The sequence below is a fragment of the Myotis daubentonii genome, chromosome 15 (genome assembly GCF_963259705.1).
Source record: "Myotis daubentonii chromosome 15, mMyoDau2.1, whole genome shotgun sequence".
NCBI lineage: Eukaryota > Metazoa > Chordata > Mammalia > Chiroptera > Vespertilionidae > Myotis > Myotis daubentonii.
The window spans coordinates 41559368-41576731 of record NC_081854.1 but is presented as its reverse complement, the minus strand read 5'-3'; the positions used below and the strand labels follow the sequence as shown (position 1 = coordinate 41576731).

Here is a 17364-nt window from a genome sequence, read left to right as displayed (position 1 = left end):
CAGCACCAGAAGCTGGATCATCCCCAGGCAGTTTCCCACAGTGCCAGGGAGGTAGGAACTCCTCCTGGCAGGAATGGAAGAGCTCTCTGAGGACAACCTCAAAGGGCAGATTCGATTTATTCCAAGAAGGTCACAGTCCTGAAAACCTAGGGCCACACGGCACAGTCCATGGTACAGGTTAAGGCCTGAGTTGGCAGTGACTGGCTGTAGACCACACTGGCTCACTTCCACAGACATGGGGCTGGACAGCCACTCCTACTCCCACTCCCCCATCAGGTCAGCCTGGGAGTGAGTACTGAACATGAAGTCTATTCAGGCAAAAGCCCGGCCTCTAAGGAAGGCCACAGGAAATCCTCAAAGGGCCTCTTCAGGGTCAGCCTTACCAAGGGACCCAGCCTCTGCTAGGGCTGGTTGTCATCCCCTGCCAGGGCCTCCATGGAGAATAAGAAGGTCACAGAGAAAGGCCACAAGGGACACTGACCTTAGGACCTTCCTATGTCCAGATGGAGCAGAGGCCAAGCCTAAGCCACAGTGAATCAATAGGTCACAGTCCTGTTCCCAAGCGTGGTGTCTCTTTCACCAGGGGGCTGGGCCCAAACTCAAGTCGGCTTCCTTTGTGAGCAGATCCATAGAGGTAGGTGGGAGTCGGAGGCTGAGTGCTCTGAAGGGAGGGGCTGCTGTAGCTCCAGGTTTTCTCCTCTTGCGGAGGGACAAGCCTCATGGGAAGGGGCATCAGGTTGAGTTCTCACTCCCCAACAGCTGCAGGCTCAGGCCCTGAGTGTCCACTTCTACCAGGTGGACGCTGTAGTTCCCGAGGCCCTGGGAGCAAACGACAAGAGGTGTGTAGAGGGCTCTGTGCAAATCTCTGGCCTTCCGGAGGCTGACCTGAGGCTGCAAGGCCAGGGGGACATGTAGCTACAGCCCCTAGTTAGCCAGTGGGCCACAGTGAAGGCTCCTGCCCCCCCACCAATTACCATACCCAACACCATCAGGTACCTCAGTCTTGGCCAGCACGGCCTCCAGAGCCTCCTTTTGCTTTGGCTCCTTGGTCAACAGATAGAGAAAGCCCCCACCGCCTGCCCCTGCCAGGCTCTGGCCATACACGTGGGGGGCCAGGACATCCATCATTCGCCGCACAGCCAGGGGCTCACAGCCTGGAGCCATGCGCTTCTTCTGCTCCCAGTACAAGGTCAGGCACTGGCCCAGCAGAGGCAGGCTTCCTGGGGTGGGGGCAGAGAAGGGAATATTCTGTCAGTGCCCATTTATCGACGCTAAAGTGCCAAGAGGTGCTGCTTAACCAGGGGCTGGAAATAGGAGTAAGAACCACCTCACAGGGTTGTCTGAGGACCCGTGCACATAAAACTGACATGGTGCCCAGCAGTGTCCAGTAAATGATACAGCCATCACTGGAACCCTGCTTAGCTCTGACTCCCTGGCACTCGGTGAAAGGGCCCAGCCTCTTCCCCCACCTGCTTCTTGGTAGATAGGACTGAGGCCTTCCCCATGGTGCAAGTGTTGTCCTGAGATATGGCTCCCATCTAAGTGAGACCCTAGGGAGGACAGATGGTAGGCTTCCGTCCCCGGGGGCCTAACACCTGGGGCCTGCGCCAAGCCTGAAAAGGCCCCTGGCCTTAGACCCATGGGCGACCAGCCCTCACTCCTGGTGCCCTGCCCCTGGGAGGAAGCACCTCACCTTGGTGGAAGGCTTTCGCGCACTCCTCCGTGTGCCGCACTAGGCTGTGGGCATTCTGTACAACGGCAGGCAGCCGGGCATACCAGCTCCTCAGCACATCCTGCAGATGGGGCAGGAGGGGTGCGATGAAGGGCTGGGCCCTGCCTCCCTCCTGCCTCCCTTCCTCCCGGGGCTGAGGCTCACCTGCAACAGATTGCGCGCCAGGCGGGTCTTGCCAGTGTACACCAGGAGGAGGTGGTCATTGAGCGTCTGGACAAAGCCCTCAGGTACAGCGATCTCTTCCACCTCCACCTTCAGTGGCAGCTGAGCCCGGGAGCGCCCCACCTTGATGCCAGGCATTAGACCACCCACTTGGTCCTGCCAGCCACCTCCTGTGAACCCAGAGTCCGTCACTGTTGGAGCCTGTCTGGCCCAACTTCTCTCTCCCAGCCCAGGCTCTGGCAGGAACCAGTGGGCAAGATAGCTTCCCCCAACTCCAGCTGGGCCAAGCGAGCTGTCCAGCTTCTGTCATCAGCCTTGGGAGCAGGATGAGCCCAGCGAGAGAACGAATTTCATTCCAGAACCCAGCTTGAGTAGCTAATGATTAATGTCTGTCCCCAATAGACCACTTAATTTTTGAGAGCAAGGACCCTGTATTTGTTCATTTTATCCCCAGGGTCCAACACTGAGTGGATACTCAATAGTTGTCAATTGACCAAATGAAGGGTTTGAATGGTACATCCCGGAAGAAAACTAGGAAGGCCTCCCTATTTGCCCCTCTTGCTGATAACTACCTGTTACGGGATGTGAGTCATTACAACAAAAGGAGGGGGTGGGCTGCAAAGGGACCGGAAAAGGTAGCATAACCGGCATCTATGCATCTTTGTGACAGGTTCCTGCCCAGAATCACGATGGGGATGAAGCCTGGCATCCTGGGTGACCACAGCACCCTAGGGTCGGGCCAGACAAACTAGCTGCTCCCCACTGTGCCTGGATTCCAAGGGGCCATGGTGGCTGGCGGGAAGTGGGGGTGGGCACCAATGACCATAGCCCAAGGGAGAGGCAGGTTGGTTGGGAAGGCAGGGTAAAGGTCCCGTCCCCTACTCCAAACCCATTCTGCCCAGCCCCACCCTTAGGGACAGTCCTGGATGGCAACAAAGTCATGAGGAATAAACAAGTAGCTAACACACATGAAAGGCAGAGCACAGAACCTAAAGGGGCTCCTAAAACATCAGCTCCTTTGAAGTAGAAATGTTTCAAGTTGAACATCACCAGAGGTCAGAGTGATAAGGAAGCTCTAACCATTTGAAGGAACAGCAGTTAAGTGGCTGTCACCAAGCCCAGGGGAGCCCCCGGAAGCTCTTGGGAAAGTGCCAGTGACCTCCCTCCCAGCAGAGGCGGTCCCATACCTGTGGTGAGCACCTGCTCCAGGTGCAGCACTGCGTGGATCAGGGCCTCCCTGCTCACCTTCCGGCCCGCAGCCCGCTGCAAGGCGGCCAGGGCAGTGCCTGCCAGGATGCTGCTGGTGCCTGCAGGGCAGGGAAGAGGTCAGTCGGGCATGAAACACCTCTGCGCAGCCCAGACCTGCCCCACCCCTTTGGTCTGTTGGGCAGAGGTAGTGAGGAGGAAGGAAGGCGAGGCTGGAGGGCAGGGATGGAGTGGTTGGCAGCAGGACAGGGCCCACTCACCGAGGCCAGAGCCGTGGGGCAGCTCAGACCAGGTGTGCAGCTCGAAGCCGCCCCCAAAGGTGCGCAGCAGCTGCTCACTCAGCGAGAGCTTGGACCTGACTTGCACGATCCCCGCACAGATGAAGGCCGCCTTCAGCAGGGCCCCTGGGAGGGACCAGCACCCAGCAAGGCATTTGGTCTCCAAAGGCAGAAGCAGACATACCACCCACCTCCACTATTTCCCATCTAGGGGCTCATCTAGGGGACAAAAGCCTAGCAGCAGTGCAAGCCCATCCCCAAGCCCCCAAAAGATCTCTGGGCTCCCCAACATGGGCAAATGTGCCAGCTCTGCCTCCTGTAGCTGCATGCACCTGGGCAAGGAGACCTCGGGGCTCCTCAACCTGACTGGGTAGCCCTCAAGCCAGGCCCCCAGGGCCAGCAGGGTCTCCAGGGTCCTGCCCTAGCCCCCAGCTAGCTATGTGTGCCACTCCCACCAGCAGACGTCCTGGGTGCCCTGACCTGGAGCATGGGGCTGGCAGTAGTCCCTCATGTCCTCCAGGCTCCGGCACACGATCTTCATGGCCATCTCATCCCGCCGAGGCCCCACTGCCAGCCACAGCTCAGGCTCCCAGATGCGGCGAGCCCTGGCCCCAATGGGCCGGCGGCCATCCACTCGCACAGCCAGGCCCAGCACTGCCCCACCAAGCTCGTAGGCAAGGGGTGGCGTGTCGCTCCAGCCTCCTGTAGCAGTTGAACAAGACCAAGCTGGTCAGGGGGCTGCCTGCCCGGCTCTGGGGTGGCTACCCTCACCCCCCTCCAAGGGACTCACCAGAGAAATCCACGCGAGCTGGGCACTCAGCCACCACCCACTGCCCAGGTGTCGGCAGCCCCACAGGCTCCATGGAGACAAAGTGCTGGGCGGACATCACAGCCTGGCGGATCAGGATCTGCCCAGCCCCTTCGTAGTGGCGAGCCGCTCGCACTAACAGGACTGGCCTGCCAAGAGGGCAGGGAGAGATGGCGGCATGGAGACCCAGGCTGGGGGCAGGCTGCCTGGGTTTGGGGCCCGACTTCCTTGGGCCCCACCTCTCTCTGGTCTGCACCTATAAGAATGACCAGGGGCTTCTCCAGGGGTCCTGACATCATTGGCACCCACCTGCTCAGCCACTTGTCCCGCTCCTGGGCAAGTGCCTTCACACCCCCAGCCAGGTCTCCACACTCCAAGTACGAGAAGGGCCGAGCCCACTCGGGATTGGCAGCCGGCCCACTCCGTAAGCCACCTTGGCCTTCTGCCATGCAGCCCAGGACGTCTGCCTCACAGGCCAGCACCCGGGCCGCCACGCCTGGGTCTCCTGCACTCGCTGCCACTGAGGGACCAGAAGCCGGGTGGTTAGGGAAGGGACCTACCCCCCCTGCCCTCTTCCCCAAGTGACTGTTCAACAGCCCCCAAACATTCCTGCCCCCTCACACCTCTTCACTTTGCCCAAGATGTACCCTCGCCTGTGAATGCACACCCCACTCCTGTGCTTGGCAAAGTTCTCATCCTGCCAGCCCCAGCCCAGCCCAGCCCAGCCCAGCCATGCCTCTTTACCCAACCCAGGTTGCCCAGAGCGGTTAATAACTCAGACTCAGGGGTCAAACTGCCTGTGTTCAGTCGCAGTGCCACCCCAACCAGCTGTGTGGCTGTAGGTGAATGACTCAAATAGGGACTACCTTCCACAATCGCTGGGATCATTAATGAGGTGCTGCCTGGGAGAGCCTGCCACATCCCCCGGGGCTCTGGCACCTACGTTTTGGCACCCAGTACAAAACATGTAGGATTTGCTGATACTCACTGGACTGGACCCAGAGGCTCGGGCCCAGGCCTCAGCCTCTCATCAAACTCCCTACTGACAAGAATGAAGCTTCCCAGGAGCCTGAAAGCAAACTCCACTGTGTCTCTCCCCTGCTCTGAAGTCTCCCACCTCCTGTCATCAACCCAGAGGGCAGGTAGGGCAGATGATGCTGGGCCTGGCTTCCCCACACAGAGACCCAGCAACTCACCCTGGTCCAGCGTGGTCAGCAGGAGCCCAGGGCAGCCCTCGCGGACAGCGGCCCGGATCAGCGGGCGCAGGCTGAGGTCCTGCCTGGCCTCGAGCACCTTGCGCGCCTTATGCAGGGCCTGGCGGAAGAACAGGTCCCGGCGGGAGGCCAGTGTGGCTGCCCGGTCCAGACAAGGCTGCAGCTGCTCCCAGGACAGACGCCAGGAGGCCCGCCAGGCCCACAGGGCCTCACCCCCATCCTCCTGCGGGTCCAGCATCCACAGCATGTCCCTGGGCCCCAGGGCCCTCGAGGGGTGGAGCACAGGAAAGAGGCGGGCGCTGAGAAGGCAACGCTCTGTGGGGGGCGTGTCAGGGTTCCACAGGTCCCAGTTTCTGATGTGGGGAGAAGGCACATTAGCAGGAGGCAAGCCCGGGCTCCTGCTTCCTCCCCAAGGCCGGCCTGCCTGTCCACTGGGGGCTGGCTAATTCTCGGGGGGCGGGGGGGGGAACAAGTTCCTCCAGGCAGCACAAGCAGGCCATGTAGGGAGGGGGACGAACTGTCCTGCCCCCTTTCCCAGGCCTCCTGACAAAATCCCAAAGCCTGAGCACAGGCAGGAATTAGGAACTGTCCAGGGGGAAAGTGCTGGGGGAGGATCAGACCGCCCCAAACTACCCCAGACCCCGCGGGCTGGTGGGAGGGCAGGTGCTGCTCTGGGGCCGAGGCAGAGATGAGCCTGGAAGAGGCGGCCGCCCTGGCTGCCGAGAGGCCCAGAGGCCCATGGAGGCCAGCAGTCTTACCGAATGCCTGTCTTCTGGAAGAACTCATTCCAGGACATGTTAAGATACGTTCCTGTCCCCTGTCTCTGGGGGAAGTGGAGGAAGCAGTCAGGGCTTCGGGGACCACAGGAAGGGAGGGGTTAGGGACACTAAGACCAGAGGGGACAGGACAGAGACCTGCACATATGAAAGCAACTTCTGAAACACTGTCAAACCCGGGAGCTCAGCGACCCTGCCCAGGTGCTGGGAACCTGGTGCAGAATCCCGGTTCTAGGCCCAATCCACTAACAGTGGCTCTGCAGCCCAAGGCAGGTCACCTCCCTCTCCGAACCTCAGTCTGAACCTGGCAGAGCAGATGAGGAGGGAGATCAAGGCATGGCGAGACTCTACTGGCTACAGCCTATCCCTCAGGCCAGCGCTCAGCGAGCCCTGCCGTGGAGTGGAAACTGGGCTGGGATCCCTGGGCTCCCCAGAGCCTGAAGATGGGGGTGAGGGGACGCAGGGCGGGCACCTACTTCCCAGCTGTCCAGACGTCCAACGAGAGTGAAGGCACGAACAGGGGCTCCGTGCAGCCGCACGTGGTGCCCCTGCAGGACAAGGTCGTGCAGCCCCAAGCCGTGTAGCGCCTCGGACTGGGCCGTGTCCAGGCCACTCACAAAGCAACCAGTGCCGATGTGAATGGGGCCCTGGCAAGGGAGAGGGCAGGCATCCTGAGGGGGCAGTGCCGCTCCAGACACCCCCCAACACACACAGGGCCTGGCCCCCACAGCCTTGCCTGCCCTCTGCCCCTGCTCTCAGGCCTCACCTGGAGATGGCAGTGCTGCAGGACACTCCCAGGACCCAGCTGGACGGCGCCCTCCAGCAGGCAGTTGACCACAGAGCTCCCGGCCCCCAGCAGCTGCAGCTCCTGAGCAGCCGGGGAGAAGGTCGTGAGTGCCCTCTACACCTGCCCTGGCCCCAGCTTCGGGCCGACTCTCATCCCACCCGTTCATGCTGCTCTCAGGGGCCTCCAGAGAAGTCTGACCTCAGTAACAGAGGTCCCACCGGATGGCAGCTTCCCCAGAAAACCTCTCCCACCAGCCCAGGTACCCCCACCACGCTGAGGGCAACCTCGGAAATCTGTCCCTTCCACAGCACCATGGCACTGACCCCGGCCCATCACCACCTCTCCAAGCAGACCCCAAAGAAAGGGGTGGGGTCTTCTCTAGCTTCTCCATCGGGCCGGCCTGGATGTAGAATCCTGCCTTGACCACTTACTGGCTCTGTGGCCTTAGGCAAGTTACTTAACTTGCCTGAGCCGCCAAATGGGGATGACGACATCTATATTCATGGGTAGTCTGCTCCAAGCATGGGCTGTTCCTTTCCTTTCTAGGAGCCCCTATCCCACCTGTCCTCAGGCACCTCTGCTGGTCTTACCTCCACCTGGGAGTGCACGACCTGGGCCCCAGGAGTCCTGGGAAACGTGAGGCTGAGCAGGAACTCACTGGCCGAGTTGGTCATGTAGCTGTAGCTGCCGTCGGGGATATATGCTGTAAAGATACAAGCAATGACCCCACCCCTATGCCTGCTGCTGCTCTGAGCCCAGCCAGGCCTCCAGCCGGCAGACACATCTTCATCGGGCCCTGGAGGGCAGGCCTAGCCATGAGCCCACTGTGCTGATGGGGAAGCTAAAATCCAGAGAGGCTCAGTAACCTGCCCAAAGTCACACAGCTAGAAAATGGAAAGACTGGGCCCGGGGGCCAGGAATGAGACAAAAGGAAGAGTTATTGGGGGTGGGGAGAGTTGGGGGGTGTCAGGCCTCTGGGTTGGGAGAGAACAATTGGCTGATACATGCACTAGACCTGCCTGGTCCAGGAGCCCAGGGACCAGGCAGGAGGCAGCCTTGTAGCTCCGGGTAGGGGGTCCTCACTCCGGTGGCCTCCCCACCCAGAGAGCCGAGAGGCAGCACCCACCCATGGTGAGGGGCTGATCACGAAGCTCCCTCCACAGCTTGGCCCGCGCCACCTGGAGATAACCCTCGACGTCTGCGTCGCTTTGCCCCGTTTCCGGAGGCCGCCCCGCCAGGAAGTCCTCTCTGCTCACATTCCGGGCCATGCACAGCAGGAGGTCGAAAAACAGAGACAGCTGGGACAAGGACAGGAAGCACAGCTATTGGGGGCTCCTAGGCCAAACTGGGGCAGCCCCATCCCCAGAGACACGGACCCTGAGAGGGGAAGGGGCGAGCCTGAGGTCACAGAGCCAGTGTCGGGCCTTTCCCCAGGCCAGGGCCCCCAAACCCCACCCTCAGTCACCTGGACAGGCCGGGCTCCGGAGTCCAAACCCATGTAGGTGCAGGCATCCAGCGGGGGGCTCACGTGAGTGGCCAGGAGGTGCTCAGCAGTCTCCACGGAGAAAAAGGCGACTCCGGAGACCTGGAGGAGCCCCCATGAGGGTCAGGTGGGGGGACCCGGGGTCAGGCTTGGGCCTGAGTTGGGGGAAGACACATAAAGATGGACCAAAAGGCTGGCTGCTATGCCAGGCAGAGTCCTTCATCTTCGGGACCACTCCTGCACCCAGATTCCAGGCTTACTGGAGGGGGGGGGTCCCCTGAACAGGAACCTTCTGGGACCCACCTCAGTTTTCAGGCCTCCTCCCAAACCTAGTTCTCTATCATCCCCTGGTCTGGTCCCAGACCCTTACCCACCACTCGCATCCTCGCCCTTCATTCTAGAAGGATCCCCCAAGTCGGCTTCCAGACTTCCTCCCAACGCATTCCTGAACTTTCTCGCGTTCTTGTTCTAGCCTTTCCCGTTTGGGGCAAGACCCTTTCCTCAGATTCTGGCTCCGCCTGCTCCTCCTCCACAGATTCTGGTTCTGTCCCGCCCGGGAATCTTCTAGAAGGAGTGGAGCTCTTCCCCGAGCAGGAAGGCAATCCCGCCCTTTTCCACGGGGTCCCCAAAGCCGCCCAACCTCGGCGGCAGCCGTACCAGTGGCACCCGCCCGTCAGGCCTGGCGCACCGCTGTATGTCCGCCTCGCTGCCCTGGTAGTAAATGTCTAAAACGCAGCCCTGCGTCGGGGGAGAAAACAGAGTTAGGGAAGGGGGCCGAGGACGACCAGGAACAGGGACACAGCAAGGGTGTTCTCCAGTGAAAACCCCTGTGCATGTCCGACGGGCACCAGCGTGCTCCCGGGAGCACTGTCCCACCCGACGGGAGAGGGGCTTTGCCTGTCTTCCCCGGCCCAGCACAGAGCCCGGCACAGGGTCCACGTGCAATGCAACTTTGGCCAAAGACTAAGTGAGCGTGAGAGCTGTTGCCACAGAGGAAACTCCTCCGAAGCCAGGCTGTACCAGAAAGTCCGGAGCAAGAGGCTGCCCAGAGCACAGGACCAGGAGGCCATCCCAGCCCGGCTCCGGGGCCCGTGCCACTGCCCCAGGGGCACTACCTGGGAGTCGGCGAGGTAGACACCATGGTTCCGGGCGTAGGCTGTGGTTCCTGGAAAGGCGATCACTCTGGCTCCCCGGAAGCCGCCCCAGCTGATCCCTATGAGGAGAGAAGTTGGGAGCCTCCCGGGGGGCCCCAGCCCAAGGCAGGGAGGCCCCAACCAGGTAAAGGTGAGAGCTCAGGGCAGGGGCGTCTGGGCGCCTCTAAAAGGAGAATATGGTTCCCGAGCCAAATGGACGTTCCTCTGGGAGAATGACGATGCCTCCCTTCCCGAAGCTCTACGGCAGCCCTGGGGGGCAGAGGGGGCGGGCTGGTGTCTCCATGCTACAGCTTCCCTTCTGAATAGGGCCGTGGGCCAGGCCCAGAACGGGTGAGCTAGGACAGGCACGGCACGTCCCCCCTCTGGCTACGGCAAGGGAGGAGGTCCCCAGCCTTCTCAGGCTCACCTGGGTTGGGAGGAACAGACAGCAGCATGTCGGTGCTGCAGACCCACACGCCTGGTGGGGAGCCTGGGCCCAGCTGCGGGAGAGAGTGCAGATGGTGGGTGGCCTGGCCCAGCCCCTCCTCTGCTCCCACACAGCCCAGTGTTGAGCCTGTCCCCCTGCTCTAGGGAGACTCTGAGGTAACAGGGGCCTTCCCTGACCCTCCTGCCCACCTCCTGGGACCACACCTCCCTCCAGTTTTGCCAACACTCATTTCCTAAAGCTCTAACTCTAGGCGCCGCCAAAGCCGTTCTTCCTGGCACCCCGTCTGAGCCAGGACAGGCTGCAGCTGGTGGTGCAATGAGAGAGGAGCGAGGCCCTAAGGCACCTCTGGCCTCACCTGATAGGTCATGATGTCCAGCAAGCGATCCAGGTTGTAGACCAGAGCCTCCACGGGGGCCTGGGGGTTCTCCACGGGGAGGCAGGTGAAGGCCCGGCCACAGTCATCGAAGGGGAAGTCTCGGCCCTAAGTGGGAAGCAGGGGCAGGGGAAAGAGCCCGTGGGGCAGGGAGCCTGGGCACACCCCCGGGGCTGTGCAAAGGTGTAAAGTCATCACGCTAGAGTGCTTTCTCCTGTAACTTTCCCAGTTACATGATTCTAGTAAAAAGTTAGAAAAGTCAGATATGCAAGAAGAAAATCTCTCAGGAATAATCACCGTTCCTCTCATTTTGAGGTATACCTTTTCAGAATGATATGCATATATTCTTTACTTTTTTATTTTTTACAAAAATGAGATTCTGAAAAGGTAGAAACAACAGAACTTAACACACACACTCACATTTACACACACACACACACACACACACACACACAGGTAAAACTGGGGAAGTAACATGGGGAACTATATAAAGGCAGGTCCTGCTTTAAGCATTTCACGGATCACCTCAGCATCTCCAAAGCAGGAACCATCGCCGTCCTGATTTTACCGATGCGGAAACTAAGGCCTAGAAAGGGTCCAGCGCCTGGCCCAAGGTCATGAAGCTGGGAAGTCTCTTTCAATGCACAGAACTAGATGGACTTATTCATCCCTTTCTAATATCCCACCAGAAAGGTAGTGCTATTTATATTTAACCAGTTGCCTATTTTTTGGATACCTGGATCAATTCTGACTCCAGTTCTTCTGGATTTGCACAAAAAACACCTTGCAAACACACCCCTATCCAACCCTGAGGATTGATGGGTCCAGCCTTCTGCATGGCGCCCCGCCCAGCATCTTACTAACCATGTGCAGGATGAGGATCCAGGCCGACTGTAGGACATCAGAGGTGACCACCTGCCAAGAATGGAAGAGCCCTGTAGACAAGAGGCCTGGGCAGAAGGCACCAAGGACGGCACCCTCTTGTCTGGGGAGAGGCCGCGACACAAAGCCACTGAGGTACGACAGGAACGACGTGAGCACTCACAGTGAAGCCTGCCCGGGCACTCAGGTGTTCAGCAGCCACCAGCAGGGCATTGAGGGTGGCTCCTCCGCTGCCCACACGCGTCTCAGGGTCCTCCACAGCCAGTAACAGAGTCCCGGCGGGGATCTGCTCTCGTTTCTGCCGCACTTCCAGCTCTGTGGTCAGAACACGGCTGGGACCTGCTCCCCAGCCTCCCAGCCCCTGGTCCCAAGCAACTAAAGCAAACCTACTGATAATAATTATTATTTCATCTTTGACTCAGTAGCTTTGCATATAGTAGCACATTAGTTCTTTGCCCAACTCTGTGAGGGAGGTACAATTATTCCCATTTCACAGATGAGAAAACTGAGTCTCAATGAAATGACATGATATGTCAAAGGTCACATGGCTAGGAAGAAGCAGACTCTGGGTTTGAACTATAGGAGGCATAGGGGTGTGGGGAGGGGTTCCCACATTAGGGCAGAGTGGGGAGGGAGGGTCCCCTACCTTTCTGGAAGACCTCGACACTGTCCTTGTACTGGCATGTCAGGATGATAACCGTCCAATCAACCCCCTTGGGCTGCTCCATTCTAGCCAAAGTTGGGGGGCTTCCTGAGGCAGAAATAGAGGTGTGCGTGGATTATTTTATGTTGTCATACCCTAAGATTGGTTTTTGTATTGTTTTATGGATTTTAACACTTGCATAGAGTCTTGTGGTCACCACTACGGTCACACTGGACAATCATCAATCAGTTCTCTTCAGCTAGAATTGGAATGTAATCTTTTGAGACTGGCTTCTTTCACTCAGCACGATGCCTCTGAGATTCATCCAAGTTGGCTGTGCATATCAGCACCGTAGTTCTTTCTTTGCACGGACCTTCCACAGTCTGTTTCTCCATCCACTCACTGAAGGACATCTGGGCTGTTTCCAGGTTTTGACAGCCATGATTAGAGCTGCTATGAACATTCATGTGTGAACTGAGTAGGAACCTAAGACCTCATCTCTCCAGGTGGATTCCTTGGTGTGGGATTGCTGGGTCACGTGATTAGCGTGTCTTTGACGTTCTCATTCTGGGTGCAAACACACCCCTATCCTCTCCTCAGGAGAGGAAGTGAGGGGAGCAGGGTTGGGGAGACAGGGGGTCCCACCTTAAAGCAAGGGCCTACCCTTTCTGTACCACTGGCCCCTCAGCATTCAGTCATTGGCTGTGATCGGGGGGAGGGAAGGCCTAACCTCCCAGGCTCCTGAGGCTGAAGGGAATTCCCTGGGGAAGGGGACAGTTGTGGGAGGAGGGCACCAGCCTGTTCAAGGGATCTGGGCAGGATGCCAACAGTGACCACTCCTAGGGACTTCAGGGGGGATCTCCCCTCCCAGAGGCTCCACGCCTGAAAGAGGCTGCCACCCCACCTGCCACCATCTTCTTTCAGGCACTCTGAGCAAGTGAGGGGAAGATGAGGCCAAAGCTATGGCTTCACCCCTTCCTAACTCCGCCAACATTTCTCTCCTACCAGACGGGAAACCAATCTGACTCCAGGGTCCCTGGCCTCCCCAAGACCTCTGCAGACAGGTCCCCAGGAGTGCCCTGGCATCGGCCTCTGGCAGAGTCCCGACTGCTGTCCTACGAAGCAGCCCTCCCCCACCTCCTCCCTCCAACCCCCAAAGCTCAGTGTCAGAGCGATGGTGGCGCTAGCTGCATGCCTTCCCAGGGGCACAAGGAACTCATGGCCAGCCCGTGCCCCAGCCAGAGCCAGCAGGAAACCTGAACCTCAGCAGGTTTCTTCTTAGGCCCGACTCCGCTGCCACCGGGGGACAGACCCACCACTTAGCAACACCCACACTCCCACAAGCTGGCAGGGAAAGCCTCAACCACTAACAGAAAGTGCTCTGTTCCCTGCTCAGCCCAGCAGGGAAATCCAGAGGGGAAATCTGAGCTGAGATCTTGGCCAGGCTCCTGAGGGCCAAGGCATTCCCAGGGATGCCCAGATGGCCTTCCCAGTAGATGGGCGGCGAGAGATTCCAGCTTGTCCACCAACTTACTGTGTGATCTTTGGCATCCCTACCCCCTCCAGTCTCCTGAAGCAGGCGTGTCACTGACCAGTGTCCCCCAGCTTGTTCCCCTGGAGGCCATGCTTCCCAGCAGCTCCCAACCAATGACTCAGCAGCAGGGCCAGGAAGACAGACCCTTCCCAGGAATTTAGGGTTCCTCTGACAGGCAGTCTTGGCTCCAGGACTGCCCACCCACCTACCAGAAACTCTTAGAACCTCACTGCAGTCTGAGACTGTTCCCGCCCATCACTCCCCTGCTTCCTCCAGTTCCCTCCTCGTTTTCCCTCCCCCAATAAATCTAACCCCATCTTGGTCTCGGCTTCTCCAAGAACCTGAACCAACATGGAGAGTATAATATCATCTCCTTCTTGGCACCTTCAAAGGAAAAAAATCACTGTATGAACCTCTCACTTAATGTGTGGAAAGTACCATCTTTATCCTAAAAAAAAAAATAGATGAGGAAACTGAGGCACAGAGAGACTGGGTCACATGTCCAAGGTCACACAGCTAGCAAGTGGCAGAGTCAAATCTGAACTCCGTGGTGACAGATGATCTGACTCTGGATGGTGGGCACACCGTGCAATGCACAGATATTGTAACACAGAAACCCACACCACAGAACAACCTTTATGTTCATGTTGACCTATGTCACCCCAATCAATTTAATTAATAAATAAAAATCTGAACTCAGACACTTTTGCTCCAAAGTCCATTCTCTTAACCACTACACTGGACCTGCTGTGTAGGACTGAAAACAAGAACAAAAGGAGTAAATATATATGAAGTGCTCCATTCAGGTGGCGATGAAACGGGGAGGACGTTCATGATCACAGCCATGAGAAGTGGGCTCCCCCACTCTGACCCACAGTTAAGACAAGATGATTTCTCATTCCCACTACCTCCCTGCAGGGTAAGTGTTCTGTCCATTCTCCAGATGCTAATAGATGCTACCACCATGACTGGGACCCGGATCTCTCTGATTCTTATTTAAGTCGTGGTACTAACGATGTTTGGTCCCAAGCAAAGGTGACAAAAGAGAGCAAGGAAGAAATGCCCTCAGGACAGTCCAAAAGTCTGAGCTCAGTGTTGGCCTCGGCACCGTGATAGGAGACATGGGCAGATGATAGGTCATGGCCGGAGGGGGGAGGGCAGCCCTATCTGGACGGCATCCAACTAGAGACAGGGGCAGAGGAACAGTTCTGGGCCCATCTCGGCCTCTTCCTGTGTGATCTTGAGCAGGTTACTTCATCTCTCTGAGCCTCAATTTCCTAACCTGAAAACTAAGGCCAACAATACCAACCTCCTAGGACAGTTACCAGCATTAAATAAAACGTAAAATATGAAGCACATAGCAGGAGCTCAATGAATGGTAGTTCTCTCCAGCAGGAAAAGGAAGCAGGAGCGTTTAACTTGGCCCTGAAGCTGGCAGAAATGAAGGCTCTGAAATATTCTCTGAGTCAAAGATGATCCTGAAGAAGAAAAATAATCAGGGAAACCCTAGATGATTTGGCTCAGTGGATAGAGCCTCGGCCTGCGAACTGAAGGGTCCTGGGGTCGATTACCACCAAGAGCACATGCCCAGGTTGTGGGCTCGATCCCCAGTAGGGGGCGTGGAGGCAGCCGATCAATGATTCTCATCAGTAAGGTTTCTAGCACTCTCTCCCTCTCCCTCTCTGAAATCAGTAAAACTATATTTTAAAAAATAGTAATAATCAGGCAAGGCCTAGGGAAATCAAGCAAGGCTGAGGAGCATGCCTCGCCAGATCAGCCAAAAGGGTATTTTATGGTAACACAAAAGGTGGCATGATACTTGGAGCTAATACTTAGGGGCTGCTTTTTTCAGGCACCATGCAAAGTAGTCCCCCCGATCCACGGGGAATACATTCCAAGACCCCCAGGGGATGCCTGAAACCAAGGATAGTATGAACCCTATACATGCTGTTTTTTCCTATGCATACATACCTACCTATGAAGACTAGCTTCGGATGGTATCCTTTCTCCTTAACCAACTTGTGCAACTTCTGCTGGAAAAGTGGCAGCAGCTTCTTCGCAGCGCACACGGCCTCTCCGGGATTTTTATATCACTTGCTGTAAAAATGGCTTGGCGTCACTCTTTTCAGGGGACCCTTTGCTGAAGTCTTTGTACAGGCTCACTGCTTTCGGGCACAACATGTTGCCACCCATCAGAACACATTTTCTGTTCCTGTCTTCGACCCACAAATGTAACGCCTTTTTCATCTTAACCAAGCACTTATCCCTTACTACACAGAGGCTGCGTAACTTTGGCAATTTGAAGTGACGGCAAAGCTAGCACGGATCTCTTTTTCCTTCTTCACAATTTCACAGATAGAAGATTCATTCTTACCACAGATCTTAGCAACCTCAGCATACGGTTTTTTCTCTTTCCTTATTAAGTCGAGAACTCTCGCCTTCTCCCATAAAGGAAGCACTTTATGGCTACTCGGCATGCTTGCATCGCCAGCACCACTACTCTTGCACTGTGGGGCCATTATCAAGTCAAATAAGCGTCGCTTGAACTTCGATACCTGACAGTGGATCTGATAACCAAGGCAGTTACTAAATTACTAACCAGCTGGTAGCATGTACAGCCGGGACAAAGGGGTGATTTACGCCCCAGGCAGGAGGGCGCAGGCCAGGGGAGGTTTCATCAGTCTACTGTAGTCGGAACTTCAAACAACTTAAAGCATGCATTGCCTATTTCTGGAATTTGCATTTAATATTCTTCAGATGGAAGACCTCAGGTAAATGAAAGCGTAAAAGCAAAACTGCGGATAAAGAGGAGACTAGCGTAACTGAGATCTGTGCATAGTGACGAGACCCCACGGGACACAGAGGCAGAGAAGCGACCTCAACGCAAAATCAGCAGCGAAGGCATCCAGCACCCCACCTGCCTCCGGGACGAGGAGGTCCTGGAGCCGCATCTCCTCCCCGTTCCCAGCGTTCCCAAGTCTCGGAACCCCCATTGAAAGACCCCAGCAAAAGGGACGCAGGACCTGCTGACCCCCACCCCCTACAGCCAGTGGGTGCCCAGGGGCGCCAGCGGAGCTCTCGGGGACTCCCTGCCTCGGTCCTGCCCCTCGCAGAGATCAGGCCAAGAATTGGCGAGTGGGGAGTGAGGTGAGCGAAGCGGAAACGCGTGGTCCCACGTACCTGCCTCCGCCTGGTGCTGGGCTCAGCCGGCTTTTATGAGGGGCTGCGCGTCCCTTCGCGGCGCACCCTGGGAAATGTAGTTTCACCTCTCCGCCGGCCCGGGCTTGTCCTCTCAAAAGAAAAACAAACAAAAAAATAAAACAAAAAAAAAACCAGCTCCCACCTATCGCAGGGCAAGCACTTTCCAAAAGGGCAGTCAGTGATCAGATCCAGAAAGAAGGTGAGGCGAGAAGGTGGCTCCGTGGGCCAACAAAACTACAACTCCCAGAGGAACCTATGCGCCTTAAAGACATAGGCTCCTTTTCTGGGACTCGCGCTTTCAGGTTTGGGTTTGTTTGTTTAACCTTCTGGCCGGGACTTGCTTTTCTCCCGAGAGGGAAAAAAAAAATCCTGGAGCAGGGCGGGGGAAGGGAGAAGCATAGATGTTGCCTGAGCTTGAGCGGCTGCCGTTGGATTAGCAGTTGGTGGTAGTGCTTTCTGGGTTTTATGCACGTGGGTACTAACGGAAGACACTTCGCAACTCTGCAGTGGAAAGGGGATCAGCAGAGTTCTGAATGGCAGCCTTGTTTGTAATCGCGGGAGGTTGGAAACGCTCTCTCTTTAGGGCACTGGGGAAATAAAGGCATATCCATGCAATGGAATACTATGCAGCAGTTAGAACCACGCAGAACTTTATGTACAATAGGAAACGTGTCCAAGACATTTTGTTAAGGGGTAAGAAGCAA

The 17364-nt window shown here is 57.1% G+C and overlaps 1 protein-coding gene across 1 annotated transcript; it reads right to left on the bottom strand.

Moving 5' to 3' along the window:
* Window positions 1-98: 98 nt before the first annotated feature.
* FCSK (fucose kinase) lies at window positions 99-16627 on the bottom strand. The gene is made up of 24 exons (XM_059667490.1): window positions 15431-16627; window positions 11929-12033; window positions 11446-11597; window positions 11265-11315; window positions 10383-10508; window positions 10007-10079; window positions 9562-9659; window positions 9104-9184; window positions 8429-8548; window positions 8090-8261; window positions 7554-7666; window positions 6943-7044; window positions 6653-6823; window positions 6159-6223; window positions 5383-5753; window positions 4496-4706; window positions 4169-4335; window positions 3859-4080; window positions 3361-3504; window positions 3082-3201; window positions 1877-2064; window positions 1694-1793; window positions 997-1220; window positions 99-819 (listed from the first exon to the last, which is right to left on the bottom strand). The coding sequence occupies exons 2-24, from the start codon at window positions 12008-12010 to the stop codon at window positions 733-735; spliced, it is 3240 nt and encodes a 1079-aa protein (XP_059523473.1). The 5' UTR covers window positions 12011-12033; window positions 15431-16627; the 3' UTR covers window positions 99-732.
* Between the last annotated feature and the right edge of the window lie 737 nt (window positions 16628-17364).

Coding starts and splice junctions, on each gene's coding strand:
- FCSK (XM_059667490.1), bottom strand. CDS start 12,010: ATGGAGCAGCCCAAGGGGGTTGATTGGACGGTTATCATCCTGACATGC. Junction 3,202..3,360: donor GCCCCACGGCTCTGGCCTCG/GTGAGTGGGCCC, acceptor CCTGCCCTGCAG/GCACCAGCAGCATCCTGGCA. Junction 1,794..1,876: donor TGGCGCGCAATCTGTTGCAG/GTGAGCCTCAGC, acceptor CCCCATCTGCAG/GATGTGCTGAGGAGCTGGTA.